This window comes from Coloeus monedula, assembly GCF_965178545.1.
Source record: "Coloeus monedula genome assembly, chromosome: 2".
NCBI classification, from domain to species: domain Eukaryota; kingdom Metazoa; phylum Chordata; class Aves; order Passeriformes; family Corvidae; genus Coloeus; species Coloeus monedula.
Window position 1 is genome coordinate 106,196,763 of NC_138782.1, and position 19,286 is coordinate 106,216,048.

General features: G+C 37.8%; 1 protein-coding gene across 4 annotated transcripts in view; it reads left to right on the forward strand.

The window, feature by feature from the left end:
- LPIN1 (lipin 1) overlaps window positions 1-19,286 on the forward strand; it is an 83,375-nt gene that overhangs the window by 58,382 nt on the left and 5,707 nt on the right. For all 4 annotated transcript variants that reach the window (XM_082303446.1, XM_082303447.1, XM_082303448.1 and 1 more), the window contains 9 exons: window positions 690-783; window positions 3,178-3,247; window positions 5,415-5,507; window positions 6,870-6,943; window positions 8,969-9,113; window positions 11,774-11,922; window positions 13,520-13,606; window positions 16,379-16,531; window positions 18,365-18,479. In XM_082303446.1, the coding sequence (XP_082159572.1) occupies window positions 690-783; window positions 3,178-3,247; window positions 5,415-5,507; window positions 6,870-6,943; window positions 8,969-9,113; window positions 11,774-11,922; window positions 13,520-13,606; window positions 16,379-16,531; window positions 18,365-18,479 (980 nt within the window). The remainder of the gene's footprint in view (window positions 1-689; window positions 784-3,177; window positions 3,248-5,414; window positions 5,508-6,869; window positions 6,944-8,968; window positions 9,114-11,773; window positions 11,923-13,519; window positions 13,607-16,378; window positions 16,532-18,364; window positions 18,480-19,286) is intronic.

Genomic DNA, 19,286 nt, shown 5'->3' on the forward strand with positions numbered 1-19,286 from the left:
TGATAGTGCTGTGTTTTTATCACAGTCACGTTAATGATACTTTTGCCACTTAGTACAGTATAAAGCTAGGAAATTCACAGCTGTTGGAGTCAGGAATGAAAAAGGTGGTCCATAAATGGGGACATGAGGAGAGGGAGTTGAAAAGTTTAACCTGATTTCTGCCCTACCTCCAGTTTCTTGTGTAACTTTTAGAAAAGTCACAATACTCTGTACCTTAAACTTCCAGTGGCATAATGTGAAAATAAATGTGTTAAGACTTGCATTTTCTGCAGTAATGTGGCATCGTAAAATCATATGAGCCTGATGCTACACTGACTGATGCTCAGAAGCTACTTATTAAAACATTTCATATATCCTGTGAATTATTTGAGTCATACTGTCACCTGAATCACTTGTAAATTTACATAACTTTTCTAAAAGGAGATTTCCTCCCTCACAGTTCCATCCCTGAGCTTTCACTTTCGGTTGTATTTTGAAAGGAAAGACACCCAGAAGCAAACAAAGAAACCCTCATCATCTTCTGAGATTGTGAATCTCTGAACAATTTGCTTCCATATTGTAGTTAACTCTCAACACCCTCACAATGAAGGTGAAACAAATGTGTCCAAGAGGTGCTAAGAGGTTTAGGTCAGCCCATCCCAGGCATCCATAAATGCATGCTTTACAAGTGTAACTTTTTCCCCCCACAGAAGAATTCTTAGAACATGCAGTAACATATCAGCAGTTTGTGGACAATCCTGCAATCATTGATGACCCTAACCTTGTGGTTAAGATTGGAAATAAGTAAGTATATTTCAGAAAAAAAAAAATACTGTTGCAACAGCAAGACACTTCTGTGTCACTTCAGTGCATTACATCAGTATAACTGTAGCTAAAAATCAGGTTTTGAATGTTCATAGCTTGGATTCATCCAGAAAGAGTCAACTCCCTAGTGAATTCAGGTCCTTCTGGTTACCTTTCCTCCTTTGAAGAAAGTGAAGAGCAGTTTCAGATGACCTATTACAGCTAACTGACGCAGTTTGACTTTCAAGAAACTGCTATTAAATGCTAATAGTATTCACATTCAGTTGACAGAGTAAAAATGAAATATGATGTGAACTTGCTAAGGCTTGCCTGGAGCCAGATTGAATAATTAATATTTACAGGATGTGTCAGTCTGCTTCTAATCACTCAGTAAAAGCAGTTTTTTTGTATATACTGAATATTTTTGCTAATACGCCTCTGTGGAGGCATTGATTTTCAAGACTTGTTAAACTTCACCACCGTGTATGAGGTTTCCATTTCTTCAAGGCTAAGACATTATTTTGTATGTTTATATTGCTGGCAGCAGGGCAGTGCTGTAGGCTATGCCAGATGCAGATTTTTGGGGATTCTTTAACTTGAGAGCTCCTTGCACCTGGCAAACAGTGTTAGAGAAGAGATCATGACTTTGTGCTGTGCTTAGAGGTTTGGCTACCCTTAGTCATAGACATGGCTCCTGCGAGCGAGGCTGATGTACCAGGTGATAGTTTGTATTGTGTATGCTGCAGCCTCATACCTGACCCTCTCTGTGGTCTGAGGTGAGTCACTCACTGCTTCCCTGACACAGCTCTCTGAATCTGATGTATTTATCTGTCTACTGAATGCATTGGGAAGAGAGGAGATCTTAGTGAGGTTCTTAATGTCATATTCTCTTAATGTTGTGTGAGCTTCAGCTTCCCTTGGCAATGGATACTGTAATTGTCCTACTGTCTGTAACAAGAGTTGAGCCAAGTTTAATGCATAATAGTAGGAGCTTGACATGCTACAGACTATGGCCCCTAAGTTTTATGTAGTTCCTTGATGGAAAAACACTGAAAAAGCTTGTAAAAAATGTGGCTTGTGCTGTGATAAAGTGGAATACAATAAGGACTTTGGCTGGATGGATGCAGCCAGAGAGTTGCAGTCAACAGCTTTGTCCAGATGGAGGCTAGTGATCAGTGGTGTCCCTGAGCCCTCTGTCTTGGGGCTGGTGCTCTTTAATATCTTTATCAGTGACACAGACAGTGGGACCGAGTGCACCCTCAGCACTTTTGCAGATGACACAAAGCTGAGTGGTGCAGTGGGGTCAACAGAATGAAGTGATACTAGCCAGAGGGACCTGGACAAACTTGAGATTAGGGCCCATGAGAAACTCATGAAATTCAACAAATTAAAATGCAAGGTGCTGCAGCTGGTGTGGGGCAATCCCAGATATGAGTACAGGCTGGGAGATGAACTCACTGAGAACAGCCCTGCAGAGAAGCACTTGGGGTTCTGGTGAATAAAAATCTGGACATGAGCCAAGTGTGTTTTTGCAGCCCAGAAAGCTGAACGTGTCCTGGGCTGCATCCAAAGCAGCATGGGCAGGTCGAGGAAGGTGATTCTGCCCTTCTGCTCTGCTGAGACCCCACGTGCAGTGCTGCATCCAGCTCTGGGGTCCCCAGCACAGGGAGGACGTGGGCCTGTTGGAGCAAGTCCAGAGGAGGGACATAAAGGTGACCAAAGGAATGGAGCGCCTGTCCTATGAAGACAGACTGAGGGAGTTGAGGTTCAGCCTGGAAAAGAGAAGGCTCTGGGGAGAGTTCACTGCAGCTCTTTAGTATTTAAAGGGGACTTAGAAAAAAGAGGGAGAGCAACTTCTTATATAGTAATAGTGATAGGATACAGGGGGACAGCTTTAGACTAAAAGAGGAGAGGTTTAGATTAGATGTTAGGAGAAATTCTTTATTACTGTAAGGATGGTGAGTTACTGGAACAGATTGTCCAGAGAAGTGGTGGATGTGCCATCCCTGGAAGTACTTAAGGCCAGGTTGGATGGGGACCTGGGCAGCATGATCTAGTGGAAGGTGTCCCTGCCCAAGGCAGGTGAGTTGGAATGAGATGATCTTTAAGGTCCCTTCCAACCCAAACCATTCTGTGATTCTATGATGACTTGAGTAATGTGTGACAAATACTCTTTCTACTCAAGGCTGAGCTTCTCTTGCATACCCTGAAAAATACATGTGGTAAATACCTGTGAACATACTGTGGAATAAGATGGGTCTGTTATTACTTGTGCAGGCCAGAGTTTGACCTGTGCTTCGTGGCTTTAACCTGCCAGGTGGTAAATACCAGGTAGATTGTGAATTGGGACCTTGGGATTACAGAATGCAGTAATTGTTTCTCTTGCATGCCCAGGTACTACAACTGGACGACAGCTGGACCCCTTCTGCTGGCAATGCAGGCATTCCAGAAACCTTTGCCAAAGGTGAGATTGAACATGAAGGCTGGCAAGAGGAGGAGTTTTGAAATTATGCCATTGATTAAGGGAGGGAAGTGGGTGGTTGTGCAAGAGAATCTGCACATCAGTAAAATCAACCTTCACATAAACATTTCTCTCTCTTACATTATGGCCTAAACAAGGACTAAGTTTAGTCTGTGAATCGTGTTTGTTTGCCAGGCTAAAGTTATTACAACTATTTTGAAGAAGGAAAACTTCTTTTTTACTTCATTAATATGGGTTGTAAACATAAATTATATTGACCCATGTTTGTGTTTGCTGTAGCTGAGTACTTGGTGTTTGCTTTCCATTTTATATGTATACAGCATACATTATTTAATAAATACAAATAACTTAAGTGAATAAGCTTTAACTACTGGATGAGGAAGGCCTGCAGCTTGCTAGCTTTTTGTTTCTTAGTTGGTTGTTCATAACCTATGTAGATAGTGCCAGATAGCTGTGACTGTGTGACAACTGTGTGTGTTGGCTTATAGAAGTTTGTTGAAGAAGTTAGCTCAATTCCACGTGACCTGGTGCCACGTAGATGCTCATGACAGAAATACTATAAATGTATATAAACAAGTAGTGTCACCACTGACTATTTTGTGTCCTGGTTAGCCATGGATTTAATAAATTTTGAAACCTAAACATTCCTTCTGCCATTTTCAGCACTTCACATATCTTTGGGATTGTTCTTGTGAATTCAGATGCTATCTCTGTCGCCATCACTGTGGACTAAAAATTTCTTAAAAGCCCAAAATACTTTCTGCCAGTATTTCTTTCTTAATGCCACATTACCTATATATCCAGTCATGTGCAGCTGCATGGTACCATCCCTGTATAAAATAAATGGAACCTAAAAATCCCAAGTATCTGGTAAACATGGCTTGAATTTAAAAGATGTCACAGAGCCAGCTGTTTTGTGCATTACTGCAAATATTCTAGTAATCATAAAAAGTGGGATTCATCCCATGGAACTCAAATACCCACCGAAGGTACATAGTTATCCTACTCTGTATTTGTTGGGTGCTTACACAATGTGATTCAGACCTTGATAGGTGCCTATTGGGTCTTCAGTGGCAATAAAAATAATGTAACTGCATTTTAAATTAAACACTTCAAAGCCCAAGCCCCAAATGTCTTGGGTTTTGCCTAAGATGGGTAAAAGGAATTTCTTTTCTTTCCTCATATACTTTAGATAATATAGCGAAAAGAAAACCCATTGAAAAACTGAGAAAAGGGGTCCATTGTTCCACACGTTATCTGAACACAGCCCACTCTTAATTGCTGAGAGTTCTTAGGTTTTTTTTTTTTAATTTTTTTAAATCACTTATCAACATCACAGATTTCTTTTGGTGGCCTTACTTGCAGTGGAAGCTATCATCTCAGAAATACAGTGGCCAAGCTGTTCCAGGGCATATCAAAACCTGTGGTTTGGCCATACCAAACCCTGTGGCTGCTTTTACCATAGTGTTTTCCAGTTTCATCTGTTGCTTCTCTCTGAGTGAAAGAATTCAGCTCCCCTTGTTACAATGCATAAGGCTCCAGTCATTATGGATATTGAAAGAAACTTTTCTACTGGTGTCTAGTGTGTAGAACCAATGAAAAGTAGAAAAGGTTTATAAAAGAAACAATTCTAACATTTTTGTCAAATTCTTACCATGATTCATAAACTCATAATTCATAAACTCATAAAAGCTAGTAACTGCTTTGCTTTTTACCTAAGCTGGTGATTAAATATGAACTTTGTGAATAACTCTCTTGCATGTCAGTTTGTTACTGTTTTGCATGATGCCTTCTTCAGGAAATGATTTTTTTTTTTTTACATATAATTTGTACTAAATAACTTAGAAACAGTAGGTTCTCCATTCTAGGCATTATACTAATACCTTTTTATGCTTCTTTTCTTCTTTGATTTGATTTCTTTTTCATTTTCCTTTTAAAAATACCATAAGTATTCATGCTTAAGTTACTTCAGAGCAGCTCTGGATAACATTAGATTTTGCTTTAGTAGAATTTATGGTCCACAGACAGTATGTTTACTTTTATTCTATTTATTATCAGTTAAAATTGTGCGTTTGGCACTTTTTCATTTACATATGTCAGGTTGTCCTTTATTTTGGGCCTTTTTTATGTTACCATCCATTTATCACAGGCAACTGTGGAATCTATAATGAGGGACAAGATGCCCAGAAAAGGTGGAAGGTGGTGGTTTTCATGGCGAGGAAGGAACAGCACTATCAAAGAGGTAAGTTTAAGAAGCAAGCAGTTTCCTTCTGGTTGCAGTGGGAAGGATATCTGCATATTCACCCCTCAGACCTTTACTTCAGAGAGTAACTTGGTATTTGGTTTGGCTGAGGATATACACATTAAACACTGTCTGAAGCCTGATTTGTTTTGACTTCAGAAGGCTTTGGATCAGACCCTACCTGAAATGTTTGCCTGAAGAGTTTTGATTTTGCATTTAGTTTCATTACACAAATCTGAGGCAGTAGTATCTAATGTATTAAATCTCTGTTTGGGAACCTAGAATCAAAGAGTTGTGCCACTAATTTAGAGTTTTCACACAGATTACCTACCTTTCTGCATCTTTCTTTTGATGGTTGAAGAGCAGACTTATTTATGAGTAGTGTGAGCTGTAAAACTCAGCAAAACCTAAGATGGAAAACTGACTATATATATTGGCTTGAAAGTCTTTTTGAGTCTCTTTTCAGAGCATTAAAATTTTGTGATAACAATCTTAAAGTCACGGATGAACATTAGAAAACTGAAAAAAACAAAGCTTTACGTGAAATATTGATCTCCTGTCTAGACATATTTAATCTTTAAAGTTGGCTAGTAAAACCTCTTCATATTAATTTATATTACTGTAGCATTAGTACTTGAGGGGAGAAAATTACTTCTAATACAATTTTATGGTTGTGCCTCAGTCAAGAACTTCTTTAGCCTAGCATTAAATAGCCATTTTACTTATCTGTGGGTATGGGTTTCAGAGCATGAGATTTTGGTTTTATAGTTGTTTAAAGTTTTTAGAATTTTCTCTGGAAGTATTTGGTTATCTCTTGAGCTGTGGCAACTTTAAATGGAGCTATTTAAAGTAGAACTATTCACTTTTTAAAGATCTTGTGGAATGACTTTGATAGTGTTCAGCATCTACTCAAGATAAGAGCAGTTGGGAAAGTTTTGCTGGATTAAAAATTTTAATGATTCTGTAAGAGGTAATTTGTGGGTTTTTTTTTTTCCTCCTCCAAAGTCATATTTTGCTTTCTCAGGTGAAATCTATCTGTTTGAGGTGTATGAACTGAGTAGCTATGGAGTTGATCCCAAAACTTCAACAGTATTAGATGTTAAACCTGGTATTTCTCTACTTCCTCCCTGCAAAACTAAATCTTAATTATTCTTCTGAGTTTAATAGTTGCAATTTTTAGGTCTTTGTACTGCCTTTATTCTTTAAGGGCTTTACTTTGCCTACAAGCAAAGGAAACAAACATGCTGTTGATTTTTACCGAGTCTGTACAAGGCAGAATTTGATTTTCAGATATTTTTTCTAAAATCACTTGCTTTCTGCTCAACAGGAGATGCACAGCTACTCATACTTGTATTTTTACAGGAAACAAAGCCAGAGCAAGGTATGAGTGAGAGTGGACTTACAGAAGACTCTTCACAGATGAGCAGGGCAAACAGGTACCCCCAAAATCATCTGTACCTGAAATAAACAAGAGTTACAACTTAAAAATGAAAGCAAGTTACCTTATCTATTTGAACAGAGAAATACTGTATCAGTGAAATACTTTAAATTTGTTACTCATTGCACCACGTAAGTGTGGATAGAAGGGCTGTACCCATGGGGGGGGCTGCAGGCCTTGTGAGTGCACTCTGGCATTTCTGTGGTTTGGCTGGCAGCTCTGGGACATGCATTCCAGCCCCTTGGGAACAACTGTAATTGGAGCAGTTCTCGAAAGCTTTATGTATTTCTCTGGAGTTTTTAAGGGAACGTCATAGATGAACGCAAGGTGCTGTCAGATCCCAGTTGCTAAAATTTTTGATTTACTTAGATTTATGGCCTGACAAATTAATTATATTTTGGAAAGTTAAGGGACTTTCCAGAGTGTTGTTTACAGGTAATAGTAATGATTTTCTGTTACTTCTTTCGAGGATAGCAGAAGTCTCTTCCTTCCTGTGCTCCTAATGAATCATACTGTACAGCCAGAATCTCACCTGGGAGGGTTCCATAAGATGAGCTTTAGCGTGTTTGGAGGGATGAGTTAGCCAGGGACAGCTCTCCTACCTTACGTCTTTTCTGTGCATGCAGATCTGAATGGAAAGACATCTTGTTTGTGCTGGCTGCATTTACAGCTGAAAAAGGCCAGATTCAAATATGCTTTATGCTCATTGAGGTTTAGGGGTCACCATTCTGAAACAAAAAGCTGTTGTTCTTTCTGGTGGTTAGCAATTGCAGCCCAGGCAAATGTGCTGGAAGGAGGATTCCTCATTCAGTAGGAGATTAGTTGTTGTCTCCATTGCCTCTCTGAGATTGAGAACTACAGAGTAAATTGGAAAGGCTGATTTTCTTTCAAAGGATGACAAGTGACATGTAGGTCTGTTTCTTACACGGTTGTTTAAAGATAAGATTTAAAGTGGGATTAAGGCTTCAAGCAGACTAGATTCTGAAATAGGTGTTCTTTGTTTAAATTTTAACTGTCCTTAGAAATCTCTCATTAAAAATTTATTGTTTGCAAGTAAAATGTGACAAGTGGGATGCTGAGTAAAGCTTTTGAGATCAGATGTCACAAAGGATAAGATAGGCTTTTAAATGTTACTAGTCATGACAATGCAGTACCTTGATACTGGGTCAAGACTTCCTAACAGCAAACAACATCCAGGTGTGAGTGAAATAAAAGGCCAAATACTGATTTTTTTTTTTAAAGATGAGATTTGTAGGATCTGAAAGAGTATTTTAGCTTACACCTACAGTGATAGATTTTTTTACTGTAGGAAAACTTTCTTTCTGAGGAAGAATACCCTTAATAAGTTTCTCAAAAAAATGGTTGTAGCAGAACAAAAGTAATTATACCGATGTGTATTTAAACAGAATATTGTGAGGGAGCTCAGGTTTTATGACTTTTCATAATTGTATTCTGAACAGGGTAATTCTGCAAATCCTGGAAAAGAATAATCCAGTTATCTGAAGTTGCTCATTGAAAAAAAAGGAGTTATTTTGTATAATAAAATTTCTATAACCTTCATTTTTTTAAAATTAATTTTTAATTTCTTTGGGGGAGGAGAGAAGACGGAAAGAGAAAGCCAGCATAACAAGTGCTTTCTTCTTCTGTGAACAGTGGATTTTTTTTTGTAGTTATAGTATCTAATACTATAATGTATTAGATTATTTTTTTGCCATATGAAATTTTTGACTTAATGTAGTACATTAATTTATATTCATTAAATTTAAGTGATGGAAAACTATTGTTATAGCCATTCACTTGCCTGTAACAATCCAAATTTGAATAATGGGGAAAATATGAATGGAAGTTTGGTACTTCACTGACATATTAAAACTCATGTTGTGAATGACCTCCTGTGAGGCCGTACTTGGTAGCAGAGAATCAATGACTTATTTGGTGACTCACTGTTAATGCATTTTTTAATGGATACTGAGATGCATTTACTGACATGATAACATCATTTTCTGTGTGTGCAATGTTCCAGAATAAAAGATGAATCTTCTTCAAGCGATGAAGACCCTAGAGCTGCCAAACAAAACCTCGGGTCATTACAAGCCAGCTCCAGTCATCTCTCATTATTGTCTGGAATCAGTTACAAAAAATCGCTTCGGCTCACTTCTGACCAGCTTGTGAGTTAATTTTACATTCTTGTCCTGAAATGTCATGTCTCCTACAACATGAACCTTTACTGTTATTCAGGCTTCAAAGCTTAATTAGCTCTTATGTCTTGCATTTAATTCTATCTAATTTTATTTTTTAAAAAAGCCTTTTCTCTTCTCTTTTCTGTATTAAACATGAATTATGTTCCTTGCAGCAAGTGCTGGGGTTTGGAGATGGGATCTTCAGAAAAATACCAAATTAAATTCCAAATTGTGTATTTGTCACCTGAGTAAGTGTATTGGAACCACATCCTTTCTTGTAGTAGGTGAAACGTGTATATGTTAACAGGTCTCTTTTCTTTCTCCCTCGTCTCTTTTCCTTTTCTCTCATGTGTAGGCAGGTTTGTAGGCATTTTGCATAAATAAAGTTTTCTGTTAGTAACTTCTGAAAGAGCTACTTGTGAATTTACTGAGGCCAAGCTATTTATTTCTTTGGAGCTTATTAATTTCTTTGAAGCCAATTCTCTTCCTCTGTGACAAAGGTGTTTTGACTGATGACAAAACTGTTACAGTTTTGTGTTCTGTAAGTTTCAATTTGATCTGGAAAAATGGGCTACTTTAGGGAAATACTTCTTGTCATCTTAGGTACAGATAATTAATTTTCTGAAGGAAACCCAAACAAGGTGTACAGCATTTAACAGCCTATCACTCACTGCCTAGATAATTTGTAAGAAATGCAGAGTTTTTTCCAAGAGACAGATGGAATGTGTTGGTAATTTTCTATAGGAAAGAGAAAGCAGGGGTTACGCAAATAAAATGTGACTTTTCAGTCTCAGAAACCTTGCAAAAATTAGCTGACGCTAAAACTGCTCTTAAATTGGTTTCTTAATGAAACAGTGGGTGAGACTTATCAGTTACCCATCAGTTGTTGTGTTCTCACCGCCTTTTCACTTTTTAACTAATTGAAAAGTTGCAGTGAAAGATAACAAAGAAAAAGATATACTAAGAGTGTTAAATTTGTACAGGTCTTGGAAAAATGAACAGTTAGGTCATCAAATAGAATCAAATCAGTAGCCTCTTGTTCCACATATCACTAAGCAGCACAGGAGACAGTGGAGGGCATCAAAGTGGGAGAGTTAAGGATATTTAGTGTCGGCTGAAGGATAATGCTTCATCTGGTGTGTGGGGTCGGTTATTGTATGAAAGAGATGTAATACTGTAGATCACAAATCCCCATAGAAAAGCTCTTAATTAGAGTTTGTGGAACTTCTTGTTACTCACATTTCTCTCTGCATATATATCTGTCTTTCAGAATGGGAAACCCCCATAGATGGTCCCTATTCCATCATTTGTTACTGTTTATGTGAATATTTGGGGATGGTTTTTTTTTTAATATACCTGATAGTGAAACAGAACTTTTTTATTTATTTTGTTCTGTTCTGTAAATCAATGCCTTATATACACCACACAGGGTAAGCTGCTGCTGTTGTTGTTTATAATAGCTCTGCTGAAAGCAATAAAATTCAGTGTGACCAAATTGGGATGACTGGTTGGGTGCCAGGTGCCCAACCAAGCCACTCTATCACTCCCCTTCTCAGTGGGATGCAGGAGAGAACATAAGGTGGATAAGCAAAGAGAAAAACAAGTTTATTCTCTACTTCCCACCAGTGAGGGATGTTTAGCCACTTCCCAGAAAGGAGGGCTTCACCTCTGGAAGGCAAACATTGTAAAATAACAATGACACCCGTTCCTCCTCCTTTCCTTAATTTTTATATCTGAGCTGATGTTGTATGGTATGGAATACCCCTCTGGTTAGTTTGGGTCATCTCTCCAGGTTATGTCCCCTCCCAGGATCCTGCCCAGTCCCAGCCCCTTGGTGTGGGTGGAATATTAGAGAGACTGTGCTGATGCTGTGTTACCAACACCTTTCCAGCTGCCAATGCAAAGCACAGCGCTGTGAGGGCTGCTGTGGGGAAACAAACTCCAGCTCAGTCAGACCCAAAACAATTTCCACCCCTTCTTCCATATCGTTTGTATCATACTCAGTTCCCACATAAATGATGTATCTTCTAACTGTTCCACTGTATTGATTTCTCATTACTGAAATCCCTTCTTACCCACACATACAACTTAACTGTGTTCTTAAACCATCTCTATACCAAACATACGTTTTCTTTAACTACTATCCCGTCCTTTCACAGGTACATATTACTTTCCTATTTCATGGGCTTCCTCCATCCCTCCAGGTCCATGAGGTGGGCTCCATTCCATCAGGATGGGTGTTTAGGACAGGAAAGCAGCACACTTGATTGTTGGGCACTGACCCTGGCCCAGCTTGGGTCATCATCACATTCCCCTTGCTCCTCACCAAGTTTATTCTTCATCAGTTCATGTCATTCATGCTACTTTGCTTCCTGCAACATACAATTTATACCACAGATTATTTTTCCCCCAAGGTTAAATGTCCCTGAGGCACACACTGGGTCTCCCTATCCTTCTGCATTACCTTCCAAGGAAACCCTGGTCTTTGGGCAAAAACAGTCCCACAAATGGGTTTGCTTTTATGGGAGGGGAAATCCACACCAGCTTCCCCAGCCAAATACACCAAGGCAATGATCATGTGTGGCTTTTACACTGTGTCCATTTCACATGTTCAGTTTGTTGTTCATCTTGCTGATAATGTCTTGCAGAAAAGCTTAAAGCTCAAGAATGGCCCCAATGATGTGACCTTTAGTGTCACAACCCAGTATCAAGGCACTTGCCGCTGTGAAGGCACTATTTACCTATGGAATTGGGACGATAAAGTTGTTATTTCTGACATCGATGGAACAATCACACGGTGAGTTCATGAACAGGGAGAGACTTCATATGCAAGGACAAATTGCCTTTCAGTCTGAAGGAAAGCATAATTAACAGGGAATGGTAATCACAGAATCTTCATATTCCAGTGTTTTGGGAGGTTTTGTTTCTTGGTTTTGGTTTGTTTTTTTCAAATTTGTCTTTCAAACAATATAATGATCTTTAGCTGAATTCTTAGTTTAATAGACACATGCCATATGTGCCCATTATTTATCACCTGTTGGTGTTTCACAATAGTATTTACAGCAGTATTGGAGGACCTTCTTCAAAATCCTAACTGTTTTGTTGCATCATACTTATGAAGTATTAATTAAAAGAATTTGTTAAATATGAAGGAGTACTTAAAAAGAAGAAATATGTGAATTTTGTTTTAAATGGCATCCATAGGGCATCCAGTGATAGGCATTATTATCTAGTAGACTAGACTCCAAAATCAATGTCAGAATTAGAATCTGATGAAAAGTTTCAGATTAGTACTTTGGGTAAAACTCAAAATTTTGCAGTGACCAAAATGATTCACCGACTTGCTGGTTTCTATTTATTTAGTGTATTTAACACTGGTGAAAACAATTGTGTGTGGAACAGGGAAAGCACAAAATAAAAATACAGGCATTATCTTTTGAAGTGAGGTGTTTAGATTTGTTTTGAAATCAATTTCTTTCAAAATCAAACTTAGTTATATCTAATTAGGAGAAAGAACAAGGAAAAGTAATTTTCAAGAGCAATCTGGGAGAAATTAAAATACTTGATTTAAACTGAAATTCTCTTCTTTCTTGTGATTTACCCATTGTATGTTAAACTTCTCATTTGGTGCCAGTGTAAATTAACATCTCTCCCCACTTTGTTTTCTTAAGCTTCAAGTAAATTGAGTGGAATCTATTCTCTCTGCTATTGATTTGCCCTGAGTTCCTGAATCACTTTACCTTACAATGCCAATGCAAATCCATCCTAAGTCACTGCCCAGTATTTTTTTCTCTAAGATGGAAATTATTCAGGGTGTGGACTTCTTGCTGTGTGTCTGTACAATGCTTTTGTCAAGCAAGATGCTAATTTGCACTAATTGTTACTATGGCGTAAATAAATTTCTCTCATATGAAGTGGGAAACACATTGAAGCCAGAATAAATATTTTAAAATAGTTTATACCTGACCAACTCCTGGCTTAATGTGGAGAAGTTAGTTTGAAGTAAGCTAGAATGTGATTTCCCTTATGGGTAGGTTTGGTTTATTTAGAAAACATTTACTATAAACCTCAAAAAGCTTGCTTAGCACTGGTGGCCTCCTAGAGGTCTGATTGGCCTATGTGCTGTAACTTCCATATTATCTTGTGGGGCACAAGCTTATCCACCTTGGGGCACAGGAGTAATTAAAACAACATGGCCAAGGATGAGCATGTCAGTCTATCTCAAAAAAGAGGGGAATAAAATAATTCTCTTCTGATGACAATCCGTCCCTTACAGAAAACCTTATTTTCATTTGCAGCTAGCCAAGTAAGTTAGTGGGATTTGTATTAGACTTGACTGTATAAGTTTTGGGGTTTTTTTTTCAGTTCAGTTACATTGTTTTTCCTTTTTTCAGGTCAGATACCTTAGGTCATATTTTGCCAACTCTTGGCAAAGACTGGACACACCAAGGGATTGCGAAGTTGTACCATAAAGTGAGCCAGTGAGTATTCAGTAAATCTGTTCATGCATCTGTGGCTTGTTTGTGTTTATTCATTTGCACATAGAAATTAAAATTTCTCTAGGCTTCTCTTTATGTATATGGGTGACAATTTCATCAATATCTTGTTGCTTGAGTGATGCTGACACAGTGTAAACATCTGCTGCATGATATCCAGAGCAAAACCTGCTTTGTGATATCAAAAGCAAAAGCTTCGTATCTGTGAGTGATGATTGCTCTTCCAGCCACCCCGAACACACACAGATGGTTAGTTCCGAAGTAGTAATTTGAATGAGTTATGTAGTTGCAGCAAGCGTAACTTTCTTGGAAACTGGGAATTGCAGCAGTATTAATCATAAGATGCTAATACACCTTCTTTTCACTCTTTGTTGAGGAGATGGTGAAATGCACAAAGACTCTGTGGCCCAGGGTGGTCACTGTAGCTGGAATTCTTCTTGCTAAATTTCACTTACCTGGAGTTGTAGCATATGGGATGAATCTGTTTGGGGGAGTTCCCTTTCTTTCCAGTGAGTTAGAAAGCGAGTTCAGTGAAACAGCTTTGATTTGAGCTGTCTAAACATCAGGCTTCTAGTCAAGAAAGATAAATCTCATCCTTAAAGCGCAGCACAATGTCTTATCTTGACTAGAAATCTATCCAGTTTGGATAGTCGCTGCTAATATTTTATTTGTTGTATAAATGACGATGAGCTTCAAAGACATTGATGATGATCTTCTGCTGATTGTGTAATTTATTTTATTTCTGTATGTAAGTGTTGCTAACCCGTTGTTAAATTGCAAGGTCAGGAAGGATCAGTCTTAAAGTAGTTTTGTGTCTTTGGTTAACTTTGAGAGTAGGCAATAAATAAAAGTTGCTTAAAGTGCAATTTAAAGTTACTGAAATCAGTAAGGACCATGCTGTGAAGGGCCTAAGGAAAAGGCTTTAACCTGACAACATCAGTGCTTTAGCTGCTGTATTAGAGCCTAGTAACTCACCTGCACTGATGCCTGCTGGTCTACAGTGATAAATACCTTCCATGCCACTGGAGCAGGTAAAGGACGTGGATTCATCTTGTTTACTTGTGGCTTTTACATCCTGTGTAATCCTTGGAGAAAGATGGGCATCTTCAAAAAGTAGCTCAATGTACCTGTGATTTAACCATGTTCAGAAAAAAATATCCTTTTCCCATTAGCTCTTGAAGAAATATCAGGCAACAGTATATCAGCTCTGCTTTAGGTCAATTAATGTCATTAACATTATATCCAGGTATGACTTAGAGCAATTTATTCCAACAAAATGGGGATGTTTCTTCTGATGAACAGGAGAGAGACTGTACCAGCTCATGTGTGGTGATGTGTGGGAATGCCTCCAGGTGAGCAAGGCTTGTGCAAAAGTACAGGTGTACTGTTGGTTCCCTGGATACATTTTGCAATATGGTCAAGCCATTGTGTACACTGGAAGATCAAAGACAGAGCATGGTGATTTTTGTAATTACCCATTGAGAGAAAAAAAGGAAATGAGGAAAAATGAATTGATGTCTGAATGGGATCAGATGAAGTATCTGATTTTAATTTTTACAAGGAGGATTACTGATTGCTGTTTCCTTTTATTGCATTAATGTCAGCTTTTCTTATATATTCAGATTACCATAAATGTTTGAAGAGCCTCTGGTACACATCACAACTCTCCTTATAGCTAATCTGATTTGTTTTGTGTACTAGGGTTATGCTAGGGTTCGTTTATTGCTTTTTGTTTTACATGGATGATGAATTATAAATTATGGATGATGGAATCTAAATTATACCAGAGACACTTGTCTGCACGTTAGACATATGTGTTCACAGAAAAGACAGGACAGCCTGGGAATTCACATGCTGAGTTCTGTGTATAACCTCTGCATTACATTTGGTGAAAATGTTAATTAATTTTTTTAATTGCAGTTGTTATTTTTGTGCTTGCCAGCATTATCAGTTGTTAGGGCTTTGATGATAATAAACATAGGGGAAAAATAGATTTGAGTCATGTTGGTTTTCCAATTACTGAGTTAATTGTGTCATGGCAGATATTACAGCTGAACACCATATAAATGCTTAATAGTTAGATCTAATGACCATGCGTGCACTGAATACAGTATTTCTTTATTTTATGAACAGTAATTTTTTAATAGGAATTGGAAAGTAAGCTGCTATTAAGTTGAACTAATATCAGATAGGATTCTGTTCTATCATGAACAGAACCAAAGGCAACCTGTGATTTATGCCAAAACTTTTATTTCAGTGTCAAGTTAAAGATTACTTTTCATGCTGTCTTTTGAAGCTCAAATTTGTTCCAGCTTGAGGAAATGTGTTACTGCTGCATGTCTTTTCTTGCAGAGGCCCGAGAGGCAGGAATGCAACACTGTTAATACAGCAAAAGCCAATATACTATTGCTTGCCAAGTGTTTTCCTCTTCACAGATGTTGTTTTATTTAATTCTAAGGACAGTGGTTCCACCACACAGGGGTGGAAAGGAAACCATAACGATTCATAAGTCCTGAGAGGAGCAGAGATAAATGAGCCCTCTTTAGGTGTAATCACTAAATGCAGCGGGGCTAGATGCATTTAATTATCCAGTTTTCTGGCATAAAGGTTTTTACTCCTTTTAAATTAAGTGTAGGTTAAACATAAGTCTATTTAAGAGTCATGATTTGATTCATGTAAAGTAAACCCACAAAATTATTAATATCTAAACACCTGCTTTATTTTTACAGTAGTTTCTTCTTTTATATCTGCTCACAGAAATGGATATAAATTTTTATACTGCTCAGCACGTGCTATTGGAATGGCAGGCATGACCAGAGGATACTTGCACTGGGTCAATGAAAGAGGAACTGTGCTGCCTCAGGGGCCAGTTTTGTTGAGTCCAAGCAGCCTATTCTCAGCTCTTCACAGGTAATGCAATTTCACTTTTACACAGAAGGAAACTCTGAGGTTGGTGGAGGCTGAATTATCAGCTTTTTCAAATGAGAGTGCTTGAAATATTTTTTTTTTTTTAACATATTGGTGCAAAATTTAATTAGGAAGAAATTTTGTTAGAGAAAAACCAAAATTCATTAGATACTTACTATCTATTTTTTGCTTAGTTTATATATTAGATATATATTGAGGCACAGCTGTGTTCACTGTTTACCAATATGTACTGCTTGGTGACTTCATGTGTTTAACATACTGTGTTAATATTTAGCTATGGGAGAAATGTGGACATTTTCACACCAATCACTCTTGTCTTCACCTGTAAGGTGTTCCAATTGGCTTAAATATATTTTTGTGGAAGGTTATTTCTTGGTGGGTTTTGAAGAAATTAATGTGAAAACGAAATTAACTTTTTATACGCCTGACTGCACTGTGGGATTCTGTGAGGACAATGTTACCTTTTCTAGGTGTTGAACTGCAGTGAGTGAATAATAATAGCACAGATTATGAATATTGTACCTTCTGCCTAATTCAGCGAAGCATGTCAAGTGATTGCTGAAAATATTTTAAGCTGTTAAAAGCTGCTGTGACAGGATATATTTCATTAGAATTTTTAATGGTAGGTTGTTCAGATGCTCTCCTGATTGAGTGACATGCTACAGCTGTCTTACCAGTCATGTTCTAAAGATAAGAAACTGTGGAGGTATTACAGTGCACTTCTCAGACTGATTAAGTAATAAATGCAGTAAAAGGGTAGTTACTGTTATCTTATGCTCCTCATATCTAGAATACATTTTAAATGATACTCTTTTTGGTATCTTGTTCAGACTAAGGAATGCCCATCTTTCAGTGTACACTGTTGTAACTGCTGAGGTGTGTGGGCAATAAATGACTTCATTGTTTATCCATAGATTTAATCCTTGTAGTTTTGAGATCAGGTGCATATGAGAGTGAGGAAAGGTGGTTTTATTCGTCTTTTGCATATTCTCAGACACTGATTTATACAGTGATCTGCTGTTCCAAAGGGCTGCTTTACTCCTATGAAGCTTCTGTACTATTCACATCTTCCTTGACATATGTGTTGGTGCTAGGATCTTGGATTCTGAGCTTCTTAAGTGCTTTTGTGTCATGCTGGCATCTTCCTATGTTATGGGAACTCCAGACTCTGCCACCTGTTCAGTCTTCTTGCCAAGAGAAGCTGTTGTGAAAGGGCTTTTGCCCAGAGATGAGAGAACTCCTCTGTTCATTAATGAATTCTGTATTCTGTGAGGAGCAGCTGAAGAGAAATAGAAGATTCCTTTATTCCTTAACTTTTGCTAATTAGTAGTGGTGGAGAACCTGATTGGAATTCTGTCTTAACAGGCTGAGGTGCTTCTAGCACATATGGTGATTGCAATCCTTTTAAAAATAAAATCTAAAAAGAAGCACCATAAGCAGTGAAGGCTAATATAATTTATGAATCATTCTGCAGTTCTCAGGAGGCAGTTTACTTGATGACAGTTTATGCCTCATAAGGATTGATTTAGCAGCTACTCTCTGTAAACCACCTTCCATGCTCAGTAGCCATCTTTGTAACATAGGTTTCAATAGAAGTTCCCTTGTTTCAGAGGCTTTATTTACTGTGCCCATTATGTAAGCTTGGGAATAGTGTTCTGTCTTCATGGGCACTCTTGACTTCTAAAAGATTTATTGGAGAAGGGTGGATGCTGTGCAGTAGTATCTAGCTAAGTAAAAACGTTGAATAAAGAAAACAAAATGTTTTGTGGTGTATTTCATGTGTACTTACTCATCTTCCCTTTTCTGTCATTTCAGGGAGGTTATAGAAAAGAAGCCAGAGAAATTTAAAGTTCAGTGTTTGACAGACATCAAAAATTTGTTTTATCCCAACACAGAACCCTTTTATGCTGCTTTTGGAAACAGACCTGCTGTAAGTAAGAGCTGAATTTATTTCTACTGCAGAGAACAGAAAGGCTGCTGTTATTTCATGGTTCTGTTATATTAGAACCTAGAAGCTTTAAATGACAATTAGGAACATTTTATTAGGCCCTGTGCAAAAGAAAATACTAAGGTTCTTCCTCAAAAATACCATGATGTAGGATTCAGAGATGAAAGAGCATCAAAGTAACTATGTTATATCTGCATAAACTAGCAGTTAAGCTTGTGTAGAAACACTGATCTCATTTTAATCCACAAAGCTACAGCGTCAGTGAGATACCTGTGGGCAGACAGAAAGTATTTCAGATTAATATTGGTGGGACTCTCAAAAGACCTTGGATGTCCTGTTGGAGTCAAAAGATTCTACTTTTTATGGAAAATGATATATTTGATGTGGAGAAGGGAAGACAGATCTCAGTCACCTATTGGAAGGCTGGATATTTGGGCTGTAGACAGCTCCTGCCCTGGGCCAAAGAATGCTGTTATGCATCTAGAAAAGGAAACAGTCTCACAGGCTTGGGCTGAGGTGGGGACCCTGGCATGAGATTATCCTTTCTTTAAAAGGGACTATTATGTCGGAGATGACAGGAGGTCCTCACTGTCCCATTGCTATATTGAATTGTTATAGGCAGCTTAATTTCCATTATCAAGGCTCCTTTAAACATATGATTCTGAAATAACATTTTAAAAACCTCTGTGATGTTGTATTATAGATAATAACTACCTCTAGTTCCAGTTTTTTGAACCTCAGGGAAACATGCATTAAAATAATGATTTTCTTTCAATAAAATTTCAAGTA